The sequence below is a fragment of the Diabrotica undecimpunctata genome, chromosome 8 (genome assembly GCF_040954645.1).
Source record: "Diabrotica undecimpunctata isolate CICGRU chromosome 8, icDiaUnde3, whole genome shotgun sequence".
In the NCBI taxonomy this organism is placed as follows: Eukaryota; Metazoa; Arthropoda; class Insecta; order Coleoptera; family Chrysomelidae; genus Diabrotica; species Diabrotica undecimpunctata.
The window spans coordinates 19,816,346-19,830,159 of NC_092810.1; the positions used below are offsets into that span (position 1 = coordinate 19,816,346).

The 13,814-nt window shown below is 34.5% G+C and overlaps 1 protein-coding gene across 1 annotated transcript in view; it reads right to left on the minus strand.

The window, feature by feature from the left end:
* kl-3 (dynein heavy chain 8, axonemal kl-3) overlaps positions 1–13,814 on the minus strand; it is a 177,806-nt gene that overhangs the window by 135,959 nt on the left and 28,033 nt on the right. Inside the window, exons 11-17 of the mRNA XM_072539810.1 lie at positions 9,958–10,183; positions 9,028–9,268; positions 8,224–8,498; positions 6,790–6,919; positions 6,442–6,621; positions 6,098–6,251; positions 5,110–5,300 (exon numbers count right to left, since the gene is read on the minus strand). Of these exons, the coding sequence (XP_072395911.1) occupies positions 5,110–5,300; positions 6,098–6,251; positions 6,442–6,621; positions 6,790–6,919; positions 8,224–8,498; positions 9,028–9,268; positions 9,958–10,183 (1,397 nt within the window). The remainder of the gene's footprint in view (positions 1–5,109; positions 5,301–6,097; positions 6,252–6,441; positions 6,622–6,789; positions 6,920–8,223; positions 8,499–9,027; positions 9,269–9,957; positions 10,184–13,814) is intronic.

Consider the following 13,814-nt stretch of genomic DNA (forward strand, 5'->3'; position numbering starts at 1 on the left):
GCAAGTTATCATTACAGAACAATGACTTCATTTTTAAAAATGTCGTGCGGGCTATCTCGATTCTACATTTTATCTCGTGATCTGGATCTAGTTGTTCAGTAATATGGCAACCAAGTAATTAAAACTGGACACTCTGTGAATTATATGACCATCAACATATAATCGTGCATCTTGATGTGCTAAACGGCTAAACACCATGTGTTTTGTTTTTGAACAGTTTATGTTTAGGCCAAACTCTCTTCCCACTATATCAATGGCATTTAAACGTTATTGTAATCCATTCATGTCATCACTTAAAATAACTGTATCGTCTGCATATCTGATTGTATTTATCAGAATTCCATTAACTTTCACGCCCCATTCCAAATTATGCAGCGCTTCTTTAAATATTCTATCTGAATATAAATTAAATAACAGTGGGGATAGTATACAACCTTGTCTAACACCTCTTTGTATTTTACATATTTCTTTTGATTTTCCGTTTATGCGAGCTGTCGCTGTTTGACGCCAGTATAACTTTCCTGTGAATCGTATGTCTTGACTATCAACTCCTTTATCTTTTAATATTGTAATTAATTTGTGATGCTGTACTCGATCAAAGGCCTTCTCGTAGTCAATAAATACAGCAAAGACGTCTTTCCTTTGATCTCGACATTTCTGCAGTAATACATTTAGTGCAAAGAGGGCGTCCCGAGTATCGATTATATAAATACCTTATATCCTCGTCTATTGCCTTTATCGTCTATTATCCTCGTCTATTATCCTTATTAAAGTCTATTACTTATTAAGTCAGCATTAAATCAATTGCAAAATACGAACATAAAAGTCAAGTTTGTATGGATTCCTTCACATATTGGACTTGCTGGTAATGAAGAAGTAGATTCCTTGCCACAAATAGCAGTCTCGAGTCCGAAAGCTGTAGAAACCAGGAGCATTACACGTCTAGATGTAAAACATATAATCAAGAACTCAAGTAATTATGTGAAGTCAATAAATATTTAAAATACTAGAAGTAAAACATTCGATATTACCTTTGAAATCAACCACAAATAAACGTCTACATCAAGCCATTCTATCTCGTCTGAGAATAGACCATATCAATTATAAGATACCATATAAGCAATATTAAGTGACGAAACTGATATGGAAAATTTAACATCATACTTACACACAACCAAATTTTTATGGAATCGTCTGATATTTCTTGTAATTTCACTAGAAATAAAAAAACAACCTACGAAGTCAAAGAATATGTATTTTAAAGTAATTTAATCACCAATACATAAAAATAAAGATAACAAGAAACTTTCAAAATAACAAATTTAAACCACTTGTTTTAAAATCATTAACATAAAAATTTTCAATGTAAACCGACTAATTTTGAAATTATGTTTATTTTCTTATGTTTTCTCGAGTGGTCAGAGTAACCACTCCTAGCCCTTAGTTTCAATTCGCGTGGACATGCTCCTAAACAAATTATCAATATCTTATTGTGGCAGGTTGTTCCATTCTTCAAGAGCAGCTTGTACTAGCTGTGCATTGTTTGGTAGATTTAACGTTAAGCTCTAATTCTTCTATTAGGACTATTCCAGAATTGCTTTATAGGGTTAAGGTCAGGTGAGCACGCAGGCCACTCCAAAATAGTGACATCCTTTGCTCCAAGGAAGTCTGTAGTCACTCTGATGGTATGTGGAGGCGCATTATAATGCATAAAAATTAAATTTTTTTCCATTGCACCTCTACAAACCTTAACTACAGGTTCTAGAACCAGACAGCATACCTACAAGCTGTTAAAGTAGGTTGGATGGAAATTACAGGTGCTTTTAACTGATGCTAATGCCTCCTCAGTACATAACACTTCCTCCTGTATATCTGTGAAGGGATCTGGCAATTTCCGTTTTCACTTGTCTTCCTCGCCCTCTAATTACACGAATTCGTCTGTCATCTGATTTCTAACAAATCCTGGTTTCCACTGAAAATAGCACATTTTGCCAATTTCCAATTCTCCAGTTTTGGTATTGAAGACACCAATTTAGGCGATTAATATTAAACTGCCTGGATAACTCAGGAACCCTTAACTGTCTACTGCTGTGTTTCCTTGAGTACAAATTATTTTTCTTATCTTTTTAACTGAAACACTTATGCCTGTAGCTTTCAAAAGTTGCCTTTGGAGCTATGGGTGAAAAATTATTGGGTCTCTTTTAGCTAATTGGACAATGAAACGATCGTGACTTGGCATTAGTTTATTCTTAAGTGTTACTTATTCCTGATACTGAGCATAATTTTTTGACACAACGCCCTGTAGTACACAACAATACACAACAAACTTGAGGACATAAGTGACACACAATTTGGATTTAGAAATTCACTGGAAACGAGGGAAGCCCTGTTCGCTGTGAATGTACTTGTGCAAAGGTGCATGGATGTTAATTAGCCGGTATATATGTGTTTCTTGGATTACAACAAAGCCTTCGATAAGGTCAGACATAACCGTCTTATCGAATTACTTGAAAAGAAAAACTTAGATATGAGAGACATCAGGATCATTAGCGCTATCTATTATAATCAGATCGCTGTGGTAAAAGAGAACAACGTCTTTTCAAATGAAATACAGATTGAGAGGGGCGTCAGGCAGGGCTATGTCCTGTCTTCTACTTTGTTCAAGTTTTATTCAGAGGAAATAATTCAGGAAGCACTAGAAGAACTAACTATGAGAATAAAAGTAAATGGCCGACCAATCAATAATATGCGGTTTGCAGACGACACTATTTTATTAGCGGAATGTCTTGAGGATTTACAACAAATGGTTGACAGAGTGGTAGAAGTTAGTGAAGAAAACGGACTCTCCCTAAACACAAAAAATATACAATTTATGGTAATTACAAAAGTCCAACAGCGCCAAGAAAACATAAAAATACATAGAGAACAAATTAAACAAGTTGAAAAATATAAATATCTGGGTACAATAATTAACGAAAATAATAAGTACACAGAAGATTAAGGCAAGAATAGGATAGGCAAGAAATTCTTTCAACAAACTAAAAAAAAGTACTTTGCAGCAGGGACATTTCAATTTCTTTAAAGATAAGACTTTTGAGATGATACGTGTTCTCCGTATTATTTTATGGGTTGGAGGCTTGGACTAAAGAAAGATGTTTCAGACAGATTGGAAGCCTTCGAGTTATGGGCCTACAGAAGGATATTAAGAATAAGTTGGGTGGATAGAGTCACGACTGTCGAGGTGTTGAGAAGAATGGAAAAAGATAAAGAGGTTTTAAATACAATTAAAGTCAGAAAACTGCAATATCTTTGACATGTCATGAGGGGCGAGCGTTATAACTTGCTGCAATTATTAATACAAGGAAGAATACAGGGTAGAAGGAGTCGCGGAAGAAGGCGCATCTCCTGTTTGAATAATTTAAGAGCTTGGTTTAACTACACTTCTGCTGACCTCTTTAGAGCAGCGGTGTCGAAAGTGCGAATTGCCATGATGATTGCCAACCTTCTTAGAGCAGATGGCACGCGAAGAAGAAGAAGCATAAGTTTTTGACACAACGCCCTGTAGTACGCCTACCACTGGCGCTATGTCCCCCTGAGACATTCCTTGCTCCATAAGACCAATAATCTTTCCCCTTTGCACATGCGTTAACACCACATAAGGCATTTATTTGTTTTTAAACGCAACAGAAGTTTATTAATTTTTATATTTAATTAACAACTAAAGCAAATAATCTTTAACGTACCGAGCTGTGTTATTTGATTTTTTTATCGGATTGTTAATTTTTAATAAAAACCTTTATTTTTCGCAACATTAACAAGTTTTTTCAAAAGAAATAAATATTGGTTTAAAATACATGGTAATTCCATATAAGTTTGGTTGTGTGTATATTTTATAAACACACACACACAGGCAGTGATCAACCCTGCCCCTAGGAACATGTGTATACCAATGTAAGAATGGGATCCACATGTCCGAAGATCAAACCGGTCACACCTCGCTAGTCAAAGTGGTACCTATCTGACCCCCAGGCTTTTCCTCTACCCTTCTTCAACGTGTGACTTACGTGAGGAGGCTTATGATCTAAAAGTTACTTAAGGTGTCCTGGGTAATAGGACACCCTCGGTTTTTATTGATTGTGGTTATGCCACCTAACTGTAGGGGTAGCGACATCTATGCTTTTCTCCCTATTTACTTTACTGATTCTATTGATTTTACTCTAACTTTACGTCGGGACTTGAGTCCCTAAAAAAGAAAAAAAGAGCGTGTGTTCCCACCATAGAGCCACCAGCCTGAGCTGACGACTCTATGTTCGGAAAAAGAGTGTGTGCTCGGCCACTCAGCCGCCGATTTGGCAAAATAAATTTTGTTCTCCTCGCCGGCTGAGCATCCGAGTGGGGTCCGGCCACCAAGCCCATGTATGCTGCACATTACCTCACTGCTCGGATTTCGCGAGTAGATCTTTCACTTGATCTGCCTTAAGGGCCTAGTCGGTATGCGGTATATAGAAGGCCTGACGGGCCCCTTCTATATTTGGCTATATGAAGTGAATTTACTTTTAATGAAAATATCAATGAGTATTAAGTTATTTAATCGGAAAACACTATTTTTTTTATTGTGGACTTCCTTGGTGCGTCGGGACTATAAAATGCCTGGGCAACAATTCTTTCCTTTTTTTCTTAATCCTATTTGTGTGCGTGTATTAAGGTGTGCATTCCCAGGTGTATACGGCCCTCACACACCCCGTTGTATATATATTTTATATATATTTTATAAACGTACTAAATAAATTATTGTAAAACTTTCAATTATACTACGTCAATGACTCTTTAAGGTTGAAACCCAAATACATAAAAAAATAAAAAAAAAGTTAGGTTAAGTTATGACTTATTATGTATTTTCTAAAATAATTCATTAAAATTGGTGTAACAAGGGGGATCGTAATAAAAAAAACAAAAACGTGAATTTAATATTAAAATTGTATAGTTTTAGGATTTCTTATTAGGAGTTTTAGAATTATATGACATAATTAATTTCTTTAATTTAAATCACAATATGAGTAGTAGTAAACAACATAATAAATGATAATAACATTATATACACATTATTACCTTTTGCACCTTTCATCGCAGATTTCTTCTTAACTTCTTGGCCCCACATCTGCACAAACTTGTGAGTATCCAAAACAACCGTAAGTACTTGCGAAAAGTAGTTTTGAATTTGTTCCAACGAGGGATTGACTGTGTTAAATGGTATTTGAAGAATCATACTTGTATTCATCAGAGGTCGGAGTTCTCCTAAGCTATAAGAGAAACCTTTGTTTTAAGGTAAAATTTTATTAACAAAAATAAGTTTATAATTTTTAAAAATAGTTACGGTATTTATGTATAATCACGATTCTTGCCAAGTTTCACGTTTACAACTTTTTGTTCACTGATGACAATTTTTAACGAACACTTGAACATGAAGACGCCACCCAGAGGAGGAGTCGAAAGTTATCTTATCCTCAATAAATATTTTTAAATTTTACAAAATATAACTTGTCGAAAAAATAAATGATATGTTTTGTCTAAATTTTATTTATTTTACTAAATTTTGTATAACACTCACTATATAGTTTATTTTATTTGGGTAAAGGGATACGCTGGTATCTCGGGTAACACCAAAGCAGATTATTTTGCTAAAAGCTATAAGCGACTACAAAAGGAGTAGAAGTTAGTTGGCTCAATAACAGTGATTAGCCTCGCTGTGTAAAAAAGAATTAAAAGAAAACTGGGAAATTGAATGAAATGCTTTCTGTAACAGAAGTAATAACCTTTATACAAAATTCACCCTGTTCTATCTACTGCGCTTTTTGCTGCAAGAAGTCATCCCATTACTGCCCTCATAAGCTATAAAGCCGTATCGCCAAAGAACAAAATTTTACAGGAGACAAGGAAAACCAATTTTTTCTCCAGCATCACAGTTTTGATATTTTTAAATGAATTTAATGTGTAAATGGTTTTGTTTCAGTGTTAAAATTATGGTTTTAACGAACATTTAACATTTTTTTGATGTGACGTGCAAAATAGTAATTTTGAATCACAGCAAAATAATTACCTAGTAGCTCGCTCTTTAACCTGCTCTAAAGAATATTTCGTAGATTTGATCAGTGCGTCTACTAATCTCAAATTGAAAAAGGTAAACATATCCATGCAGTCATCATGAATAGACGCTAGCTCCTTAGTCATGCTTCTGTCAATTTCTTTAAACGCTAAAATTTAATAATAATTTAAATTAATTACCTTCAATTTTAACGCATATCTATATGTACGCCTTTATACAATGGATAGTATTGTTAATGTTAATTGATGAAATAGATAGTAAAAAAGTAAAATGTTACTTATAATAGGTGGTAGAGGAAAAATAAATAGAAGAGTAAGTAGATAAGTAATTGATGATACCTGCATCTTCTCCTATCATTATATTGGAGGCCGAACCAGTTGCTCTGTAAAGTCTCTCAGGGTCTAGCCAATTGTATTTATTTTGCTGAAACCTTGGCTCATCAACCGCATTCAGGAACTTGTTAATTAATTCTATCACACATCGTTCTATCGAGTATGATTTTAGTTCCAGTTCTTTAGCTAAAATATATAATTCTTTAAAAGATATATTTGAAAGAGACATAATAGTTTAAGTAATACACTGATTTGATAATAATGAAGTAGGATAAAATTACTGAAAACTGATGGGTTATTTTATGATGTTTATGGTATAGCTTTATAAAATTGTATAAATATGATAAATCTTACTGATATTTTTTCTGTGGTTTATATTTTCCTGTAAATATTCCTCAGGACTAATAGCATCAGGTGGTAAATATGCTAAGTTAGTCTGAGCTATAGTGTCCAGAATTTCATCTACTCTGGCTTCTTTCATATCCTGAAAGGTGTTAAATCATGTGACTTTACAAAATATAACATACTTAAATATATAGTGAGAGAAACGCGTTTAACATTTGTTTTAGGCACTAATTAAAGAATAAGACATTTTGAAGAATATTATGCAATCCCAGATAGAGCCAATAAAACCATCCAAAGCGTAAAAGTATATCGAGGAGTGTCTACTATTTATCACGGCCGAATTCTGTAATATTATTTTTTTTTTGGCTTTATGCAGCGAGACTGAAAGTCTCCGGTATGAAACTAATTGCGGAGATACCACACAATAAGCATGAGAGCGCGGTATTTGTGAGAACTCAAACCATAGTCTCATCTATGTGAACAACAAATATACACGGTATAGAGATAATAATCACTGAAATCGGAAAATGCACAATAACTTCGGTATACAAGTTCCCAAACCAGCCTTTTATATTTTCACTCCCAACTAACTTCCAATCACAACAGAATCACTTGTACTGGGAGACTTTAACAGTCATAGTTTACTCTGGGGCTATGCAGATTCGGACGCAAATGGAGACGCAGTGGAACCATGGACCGAAACGAGTCCATGGTTAACGTTAATCCACATTAATGTATGATACTAAACTTCCCCCATCTTTTCAGAGCAAAGTTTGGAAAAGAGGATATAACGTGGATATCTGTTTTTCAATTAATAACCTCGAAGACCGATGTACCAAAGTACTATATGGCCTCATACCAAAAACTCAGCATAGACCAATTGATATAAATATCTTTCCAATTGTCAGACGGCAAGCTTTAAAAAGGCAAACTGACAAAATTATGCAGACATGCTAGATTCTGAGCTGCTACGTCTTGAACCAAAAGTAGAAAACTACGAAAAATTTGTAGGTACTCTATTTTTGAGGTACTCAAAAACGTGTCTAGAAAAGCTATCCCCAGAGATGTAGGCAACAATATGTTCCCGGGATGACCAGCGAGTCCACAGAACTAATAAGAACATACGAAACCCTCTATTCAACCGCACCTTTTAGCCAAGAAACGGTTGACTGCGGAGCAGTACTACTTCAACAGCTAAGTCAAGCCAGACAGAAATAGTGAATTGAGACCCTGGAAAAAATAGACATGACACATAGTAGCAAAATAGCATGGAACCTTGTAAAAAAACTTAAATCCGGTATTTATTTTCCCGCCACCTATTAAAGGGTTAAAATGCCATACCAAAAGCTTCAGAACAATAATTTTGAGTACATATTGATTCTACTGTTTACTAATACTATATACTATCAAAAAAAAAATAATTTGTTGCTCTTTGCGAATTACCTTTACTTCTTTTAGAAATATTTCAACATCGTCTAAAATTTTTTTAACTTTGTCGCAAAATTCTGGAATTCTCATAGAAGTCCAGGTTATAGTCGAAAATCCTGGCCTAAAAGCATCTTCCATTCGAAGTAAATGTGGTCGCATCATCGGTAAAAATAGCAGCGGAATATTATTTCTAATTTGATCATTCTTCTGGATGAGTGATTTAACCACTTCGAATGAGTTCAAAATCTTTTCTTTGCAAAATACTAATACTTGACCAACGTCTGGAACCGCTAGATAAGGCATAAAACAAAATTTAATAGAATTTTTAAGATGTGAGTAATATTATTAAAATAATAAATGTACAATAATACCAAATTTAAAAGCTTTATCTAAAAAGTGGTTTAAGAAAAAATTCATTTCGAAATGAACATTGATAACTAACTGGTACTAATTGTATAATTTATAAATGAAGCGATGAGTGCCACGGACTAATCATAAAAAATATAACCTAGTTCTAATGTCACCTCGAATTGGCACCTCAGACATTGTGTAAATAATATGTACATATAAGTCTAATTTAAGAGGTGATAAAAATGTTAAAAAGACATTTAGCAAAACTCGAATTTTTTGTGACAACGTAAATAAATATATTACAGGGCTGAAATATATTTGTCGATAAAGGAATATTATACAAAGCCGTATTAATAAAGAAATATGTATTGTCGATAGAAAAACATGTTAAGGCCGTAACTTAGGCATCCTAATAAATATTTTCGAAAAAATTAAGAATATTTCAGAACAATAACAAAAATTACTTACGCAAACCAAGTTTGTAGGTGTACTCCGCTTCTCTGATAACTTCAGTAATGTAATTGTCATAATTCACTTGATACCTCTTTGTTTTTGGATGCCTTGCTATTAGAGGTACCAAAAGACAGTTGCGTACTTGTCCCGAGAATGTGTACCATGCTTGATGATAAATGTTTTCGTAGTGGACAAAAACCATAGATAGAGCATTGAAGAGCTGAATACATTTTTGGACTTTTCTGTGCCTCATCACCTAATAATGTTATAAGTTTAATAAACGGATAGAAAATATTATGAAATTAGTACTGGGAAAAAAATGGAGCAACCAGAGAAAACAGAATATAAAATTAATGAATATAACTGATTGAAGGACAAGATTTAAATAGAGAAAGAAGGGAAAGCATAAATAATCCACCTTAAAGAACTGCATGCTGGTTAACAATACTGTAATCTATCAAGATTGATTGGTTATGATCATGATAATGATGATAATGATAGTGATAATGATGATATGATTGAGAGTTTTAGAAAAAATTAAATTTGAATTATTTATTGCTCTATACTAAACAGACTTTATTGTTCCATTTTATGCTGCGTTTTAGGATATTACTCTCTCTTTTTTTTAGCTTTTCTATACTGCAGGTAGCGGGTAGATTTTTTTCTAGGATTCCAGTAGATATTAGGTCTACTTCATGAAATATGAAAGCAACCCTGCCCACTCGAGCCATGTTTTGCTCTCATAGAGAGAAACCATATCTTATCCCTTTATCCTTCCAAAATCCAGTTATTTATTTTCTATCCCTCCCTGATGAAGAGAAGCAGCGATCATCAGTACCCTCTGAAGACACAGATGGAATAATCCTGGATTAGGTTTATACAGGCAAATCGCCTAGAATAAAGGAAGTAATAGAAGAAGAAAAAGAATATTATTACAAAGCTTACCCGTTCTTTAGTTCGAAAAACATTCATAGGTTCCTCAATCCTGCTATAAAAGTGTCTGATCCACATTATTCTGCCGCTGACCGGTGGCATATTCCTCGGTAATAGTGGATTTTGTCTTTCTTCGTTGTATTTGTCTCTTAGAAACTCCAACTCTCCTTGGTACATTATCATAGCTTCTAGGTATCGTTCTTCTAGATGAAGACATTCCAGATTAAGTTTCTCAAATCTAAAAAAGTCAACTTAGCTATTTCAGGATTACTAAAGATTTATTTATTAAAATAGTATTGTTTGATGTAGATAAGCTGTCAATATAGAAATCACAAACGCATTGCAAATGAGTTTAAAAAAGCACTAAAAAGAAACAATCTGAGTAATTTATGACAAATGTATAGAGACTGAATGGATTAATTCAGAAAATAGAAGAAGAGATTCAATGGATATGGAAAGAATATTTTAAATAATTACACAGGTTTACAAAAAAAATATTTTTTAAAATTGTTTGGAATTTCATAACTGATTTTTATGTATTTTTCAGCGCTGATTGCAAAAATGCAATCCATTTTTTTCTATCACGTAAGGTTTTCTCACAAAAAAGGAATTACTTTTTGGTATAATAACAGAATTTTAGCAATTTCTCAAATTTTTTCTTAAGTTAAAGGATTTTATTTCATGTATAATACATGTTATGAACTACATATCTAGTACATTTACATTTCTCTTTAAGCTCATAAGTCCTTATAGTAATGCTTTTGCTTTCCGTCGAAGCTTTTTTTATTGCTTTTCCGGCTGTGTACTCGTTGAGGGTCATCTCGTTTTAGCATCCAGAAGTAGTCCGCTATCATGTTGACGTTCCATCTTCCTTGATACCTTCTTTCCATTTCCTTGATATCTTGGTGAAATCTTTCACCCTGCTCTTCACTTACATCACCAAGGTTTGCAGGGAAGTAGTCTAGATGTGAATGGAGGAAATAAACTTTAATGTTCATGTTACATCCCAGCTTCTTAAAGTTGTCGAGCATGTCTGCGACGATTGTCTTGTAGTTAGGATCTTTGTTTCCTAGGAAACCGGGAACAACTAGTTTAAAAGATGTCCATGCTGCTTTTTCGTTTGTTTCCATTTTGTCCATAAAATTGGGATCTCTCATCAATTTTCTAATGTCTGGTCCGACAAAGACTTCTTCCTTTAGTTTTGCCTCGGATAAATCAGGAAACTGTCCACAAAGATACTTGAAACACTCCCCTTCTTTTGGCAACGCCTTTACAAATTGTTTCATTAACCCCAACTTAATGTGGAGTGGTGGTAGTAATACCTTTTTGGGATCCACAAGGCTTTTCCTCTCAACATTTTTAACCCCCACCTGTAAGGTTTTTCTCAAGGGCCAAACTTTTTTAATGTAGTGTTGCTTTCTGTCTCTACTGTCCCATTCACAGAGAAAGCAAGGGAACTTTGTATAACCACTTTGTTGACCAAGCAGCATTGAGATCACTTTCAAATCACCAAATAGTGCCCATTTATGGTCTGAATAGCAACGTTTGTTTAAAACCAGTTCGAGGTTTTCATAACATTCTTTCAAGTGAACAGAATGTCCAACTGGCATAGAAGCATACTTATTGCCATTGTGTAGAAGCACTGCTTTAAGGCTTCTTTTTGAAGAATCTATAAAAAGTCTCCACTCATCAGGAGCATATTCTATTTTGAAACGTGCCATAAGTCCAGGAACATCGCTGCACCAAGTCACCTTCTTGAGAGAAAAAAGATACAAACTTCTTTTCCCTGGAACGATACCAAGAAAAGGACGTACCCGGAGCCAACATATTTTTATCTTTTATTCTAGACCCTAAAAGTTCTGCCGAGTCTTTAGGAAGACCTAGGTCTCTAACTAAATCATTCAGTTCAGATTGTGAGAATGGAACGGGATCGGTTGTGCCAGGATCGTAGCCATCACTGTCTTCTTCACTTTCACCTAGCTGAGCCAATGGCTCGTGGTCATCTAAAATACCATCCAAAGAAACTGGAGGAGAGAGTATTGGTACTTCAGGTCCATGAGGAACAGGGCGAATGGCTGATTTGATGTTGCTGAGGGTAAGAAATATCCTTTTTGTTTTTCAAATTGAAACCTTAAACATTGCAAGAACAAAAATAGCAGTCATCACTATGGTTTTTGGGCTCCCTCCAAACCATTGGCATTCCAAAACAAAATGACTGCTTTTTACCTTGAAACCATTGTCTCAGTTCTTCAACACACACTGAACAAACTTTGTGTGGGGCCCAAGACTTGTCTTGATCACCCAACTTTATACCAAAATAGGCAAAATATACCTTTTCAACAAAATCGGAAATGTTTCTTTGTTGCTTTTTAACTGTATAGTTACCACAAATGTAGCAGAAGCAATCTGGTGAGTTGATACATCCTCTGGTAGCCATTTTTCATAAAACAACTACACACCACAAGAAAACAATTTGTTTAGACTGATGCCTTGAATTTATGTTCTTTGTAGTTCGATAAAAAATCACTGAATCACACACTTTATTGCCAACTATCCGTGTGTCACGAGATATCATTTAATACTACTCTCACAATCACTACTACAAATCACTAGTAACCACAGCACGTAAACAGCACAGAGTGAAGAGATACTGTGAACTGAAGAACAGGTAGCAGAAGCTCACTGCTTGGTGATGGAGAGGGGAATGGGCACTGTGGCAGACAGGCACTGACATAAAAGATGCTCAGTAAGTCAGTAAGTGGATGGCGAGGGAGGGGAGGCAATGGACAAGTACCGACATGAAAATAATGCTGGTTTCTCCTAATCAACACTTTATTTTACATACAACTTGTATAGTAAAAAAACAGCTAAGTAACTGAAAATACCTTAAAGTATTTTTTATACTTATTAAAAGTACTATGGGCTTAATAAACAGTTCATAAAGATCCAAAAAACAAAAATTCAAACTCACTAGAGTACGGAACTATGTATAAAAATATCGAAAAAAAGCTAAAAATAGACAAGCAGTTTGTGGAATACTTACTATTTTTCCCAAAATTAGCGTTGAAAATACTATAAAAATCACTTATTCAATTTTAAACAATTTTTATGTCGCAGACCTGTGTTATTCTTAGAAATCGACGAAGAGATCATTGAAAATCGGGAAATAAATCAAGCAGTAATTATGATTGTAAATAACATTTGAATCGACCAAATTGAGGCAGAATTAAAAACTACACATTAAGCTGCCCAGAGATGTACTATATGTACTAATTAATATAATATGGAACGATGGAAAACTACTAACTGAATGACTACAAGGAATTCTAATCCTGAAATTAAAAAAAAAAAAATCGTTATACATTTAAGAACTGAAAACCTATAACACTATTATGTATAACCAGAATAGTGTTAGAGAAAATTACAATGATAATAATTGACAAAAACACTGAGAGAGAATCAGCATATAGACACAAAGATAAGGGATTTGTGATCATTCAGGCCTTTCATTCCTGGTGAAACGTTTGCCAATCCACCTTAGAACTCTTTGACTATCTTATCGCAGTAAATCTCTCCACATTCTTCTTCTGTATTAGTAGATATACTATACAGGGGATATATAAGGGGATGAAAAATGGGGTTGAACGCAGTATGTGCCGTGCGCATCGGAGCATGCCGAAAGGGCATTCCGTCATATCTTCGTTTCTATTGGTCCGATCGTGACGTACAAAGGCTCGTTGGAACGTGGAGAAGGCGGTAAATACGTTGAGACAAAAAACAAAGATGGCGGCATTGCCAAATGGGCGCTAAAATGTATCTTCGTTGCTATTGGCTTGATTTTGACGTATGGGGTGTCAAATGAAAGCGTT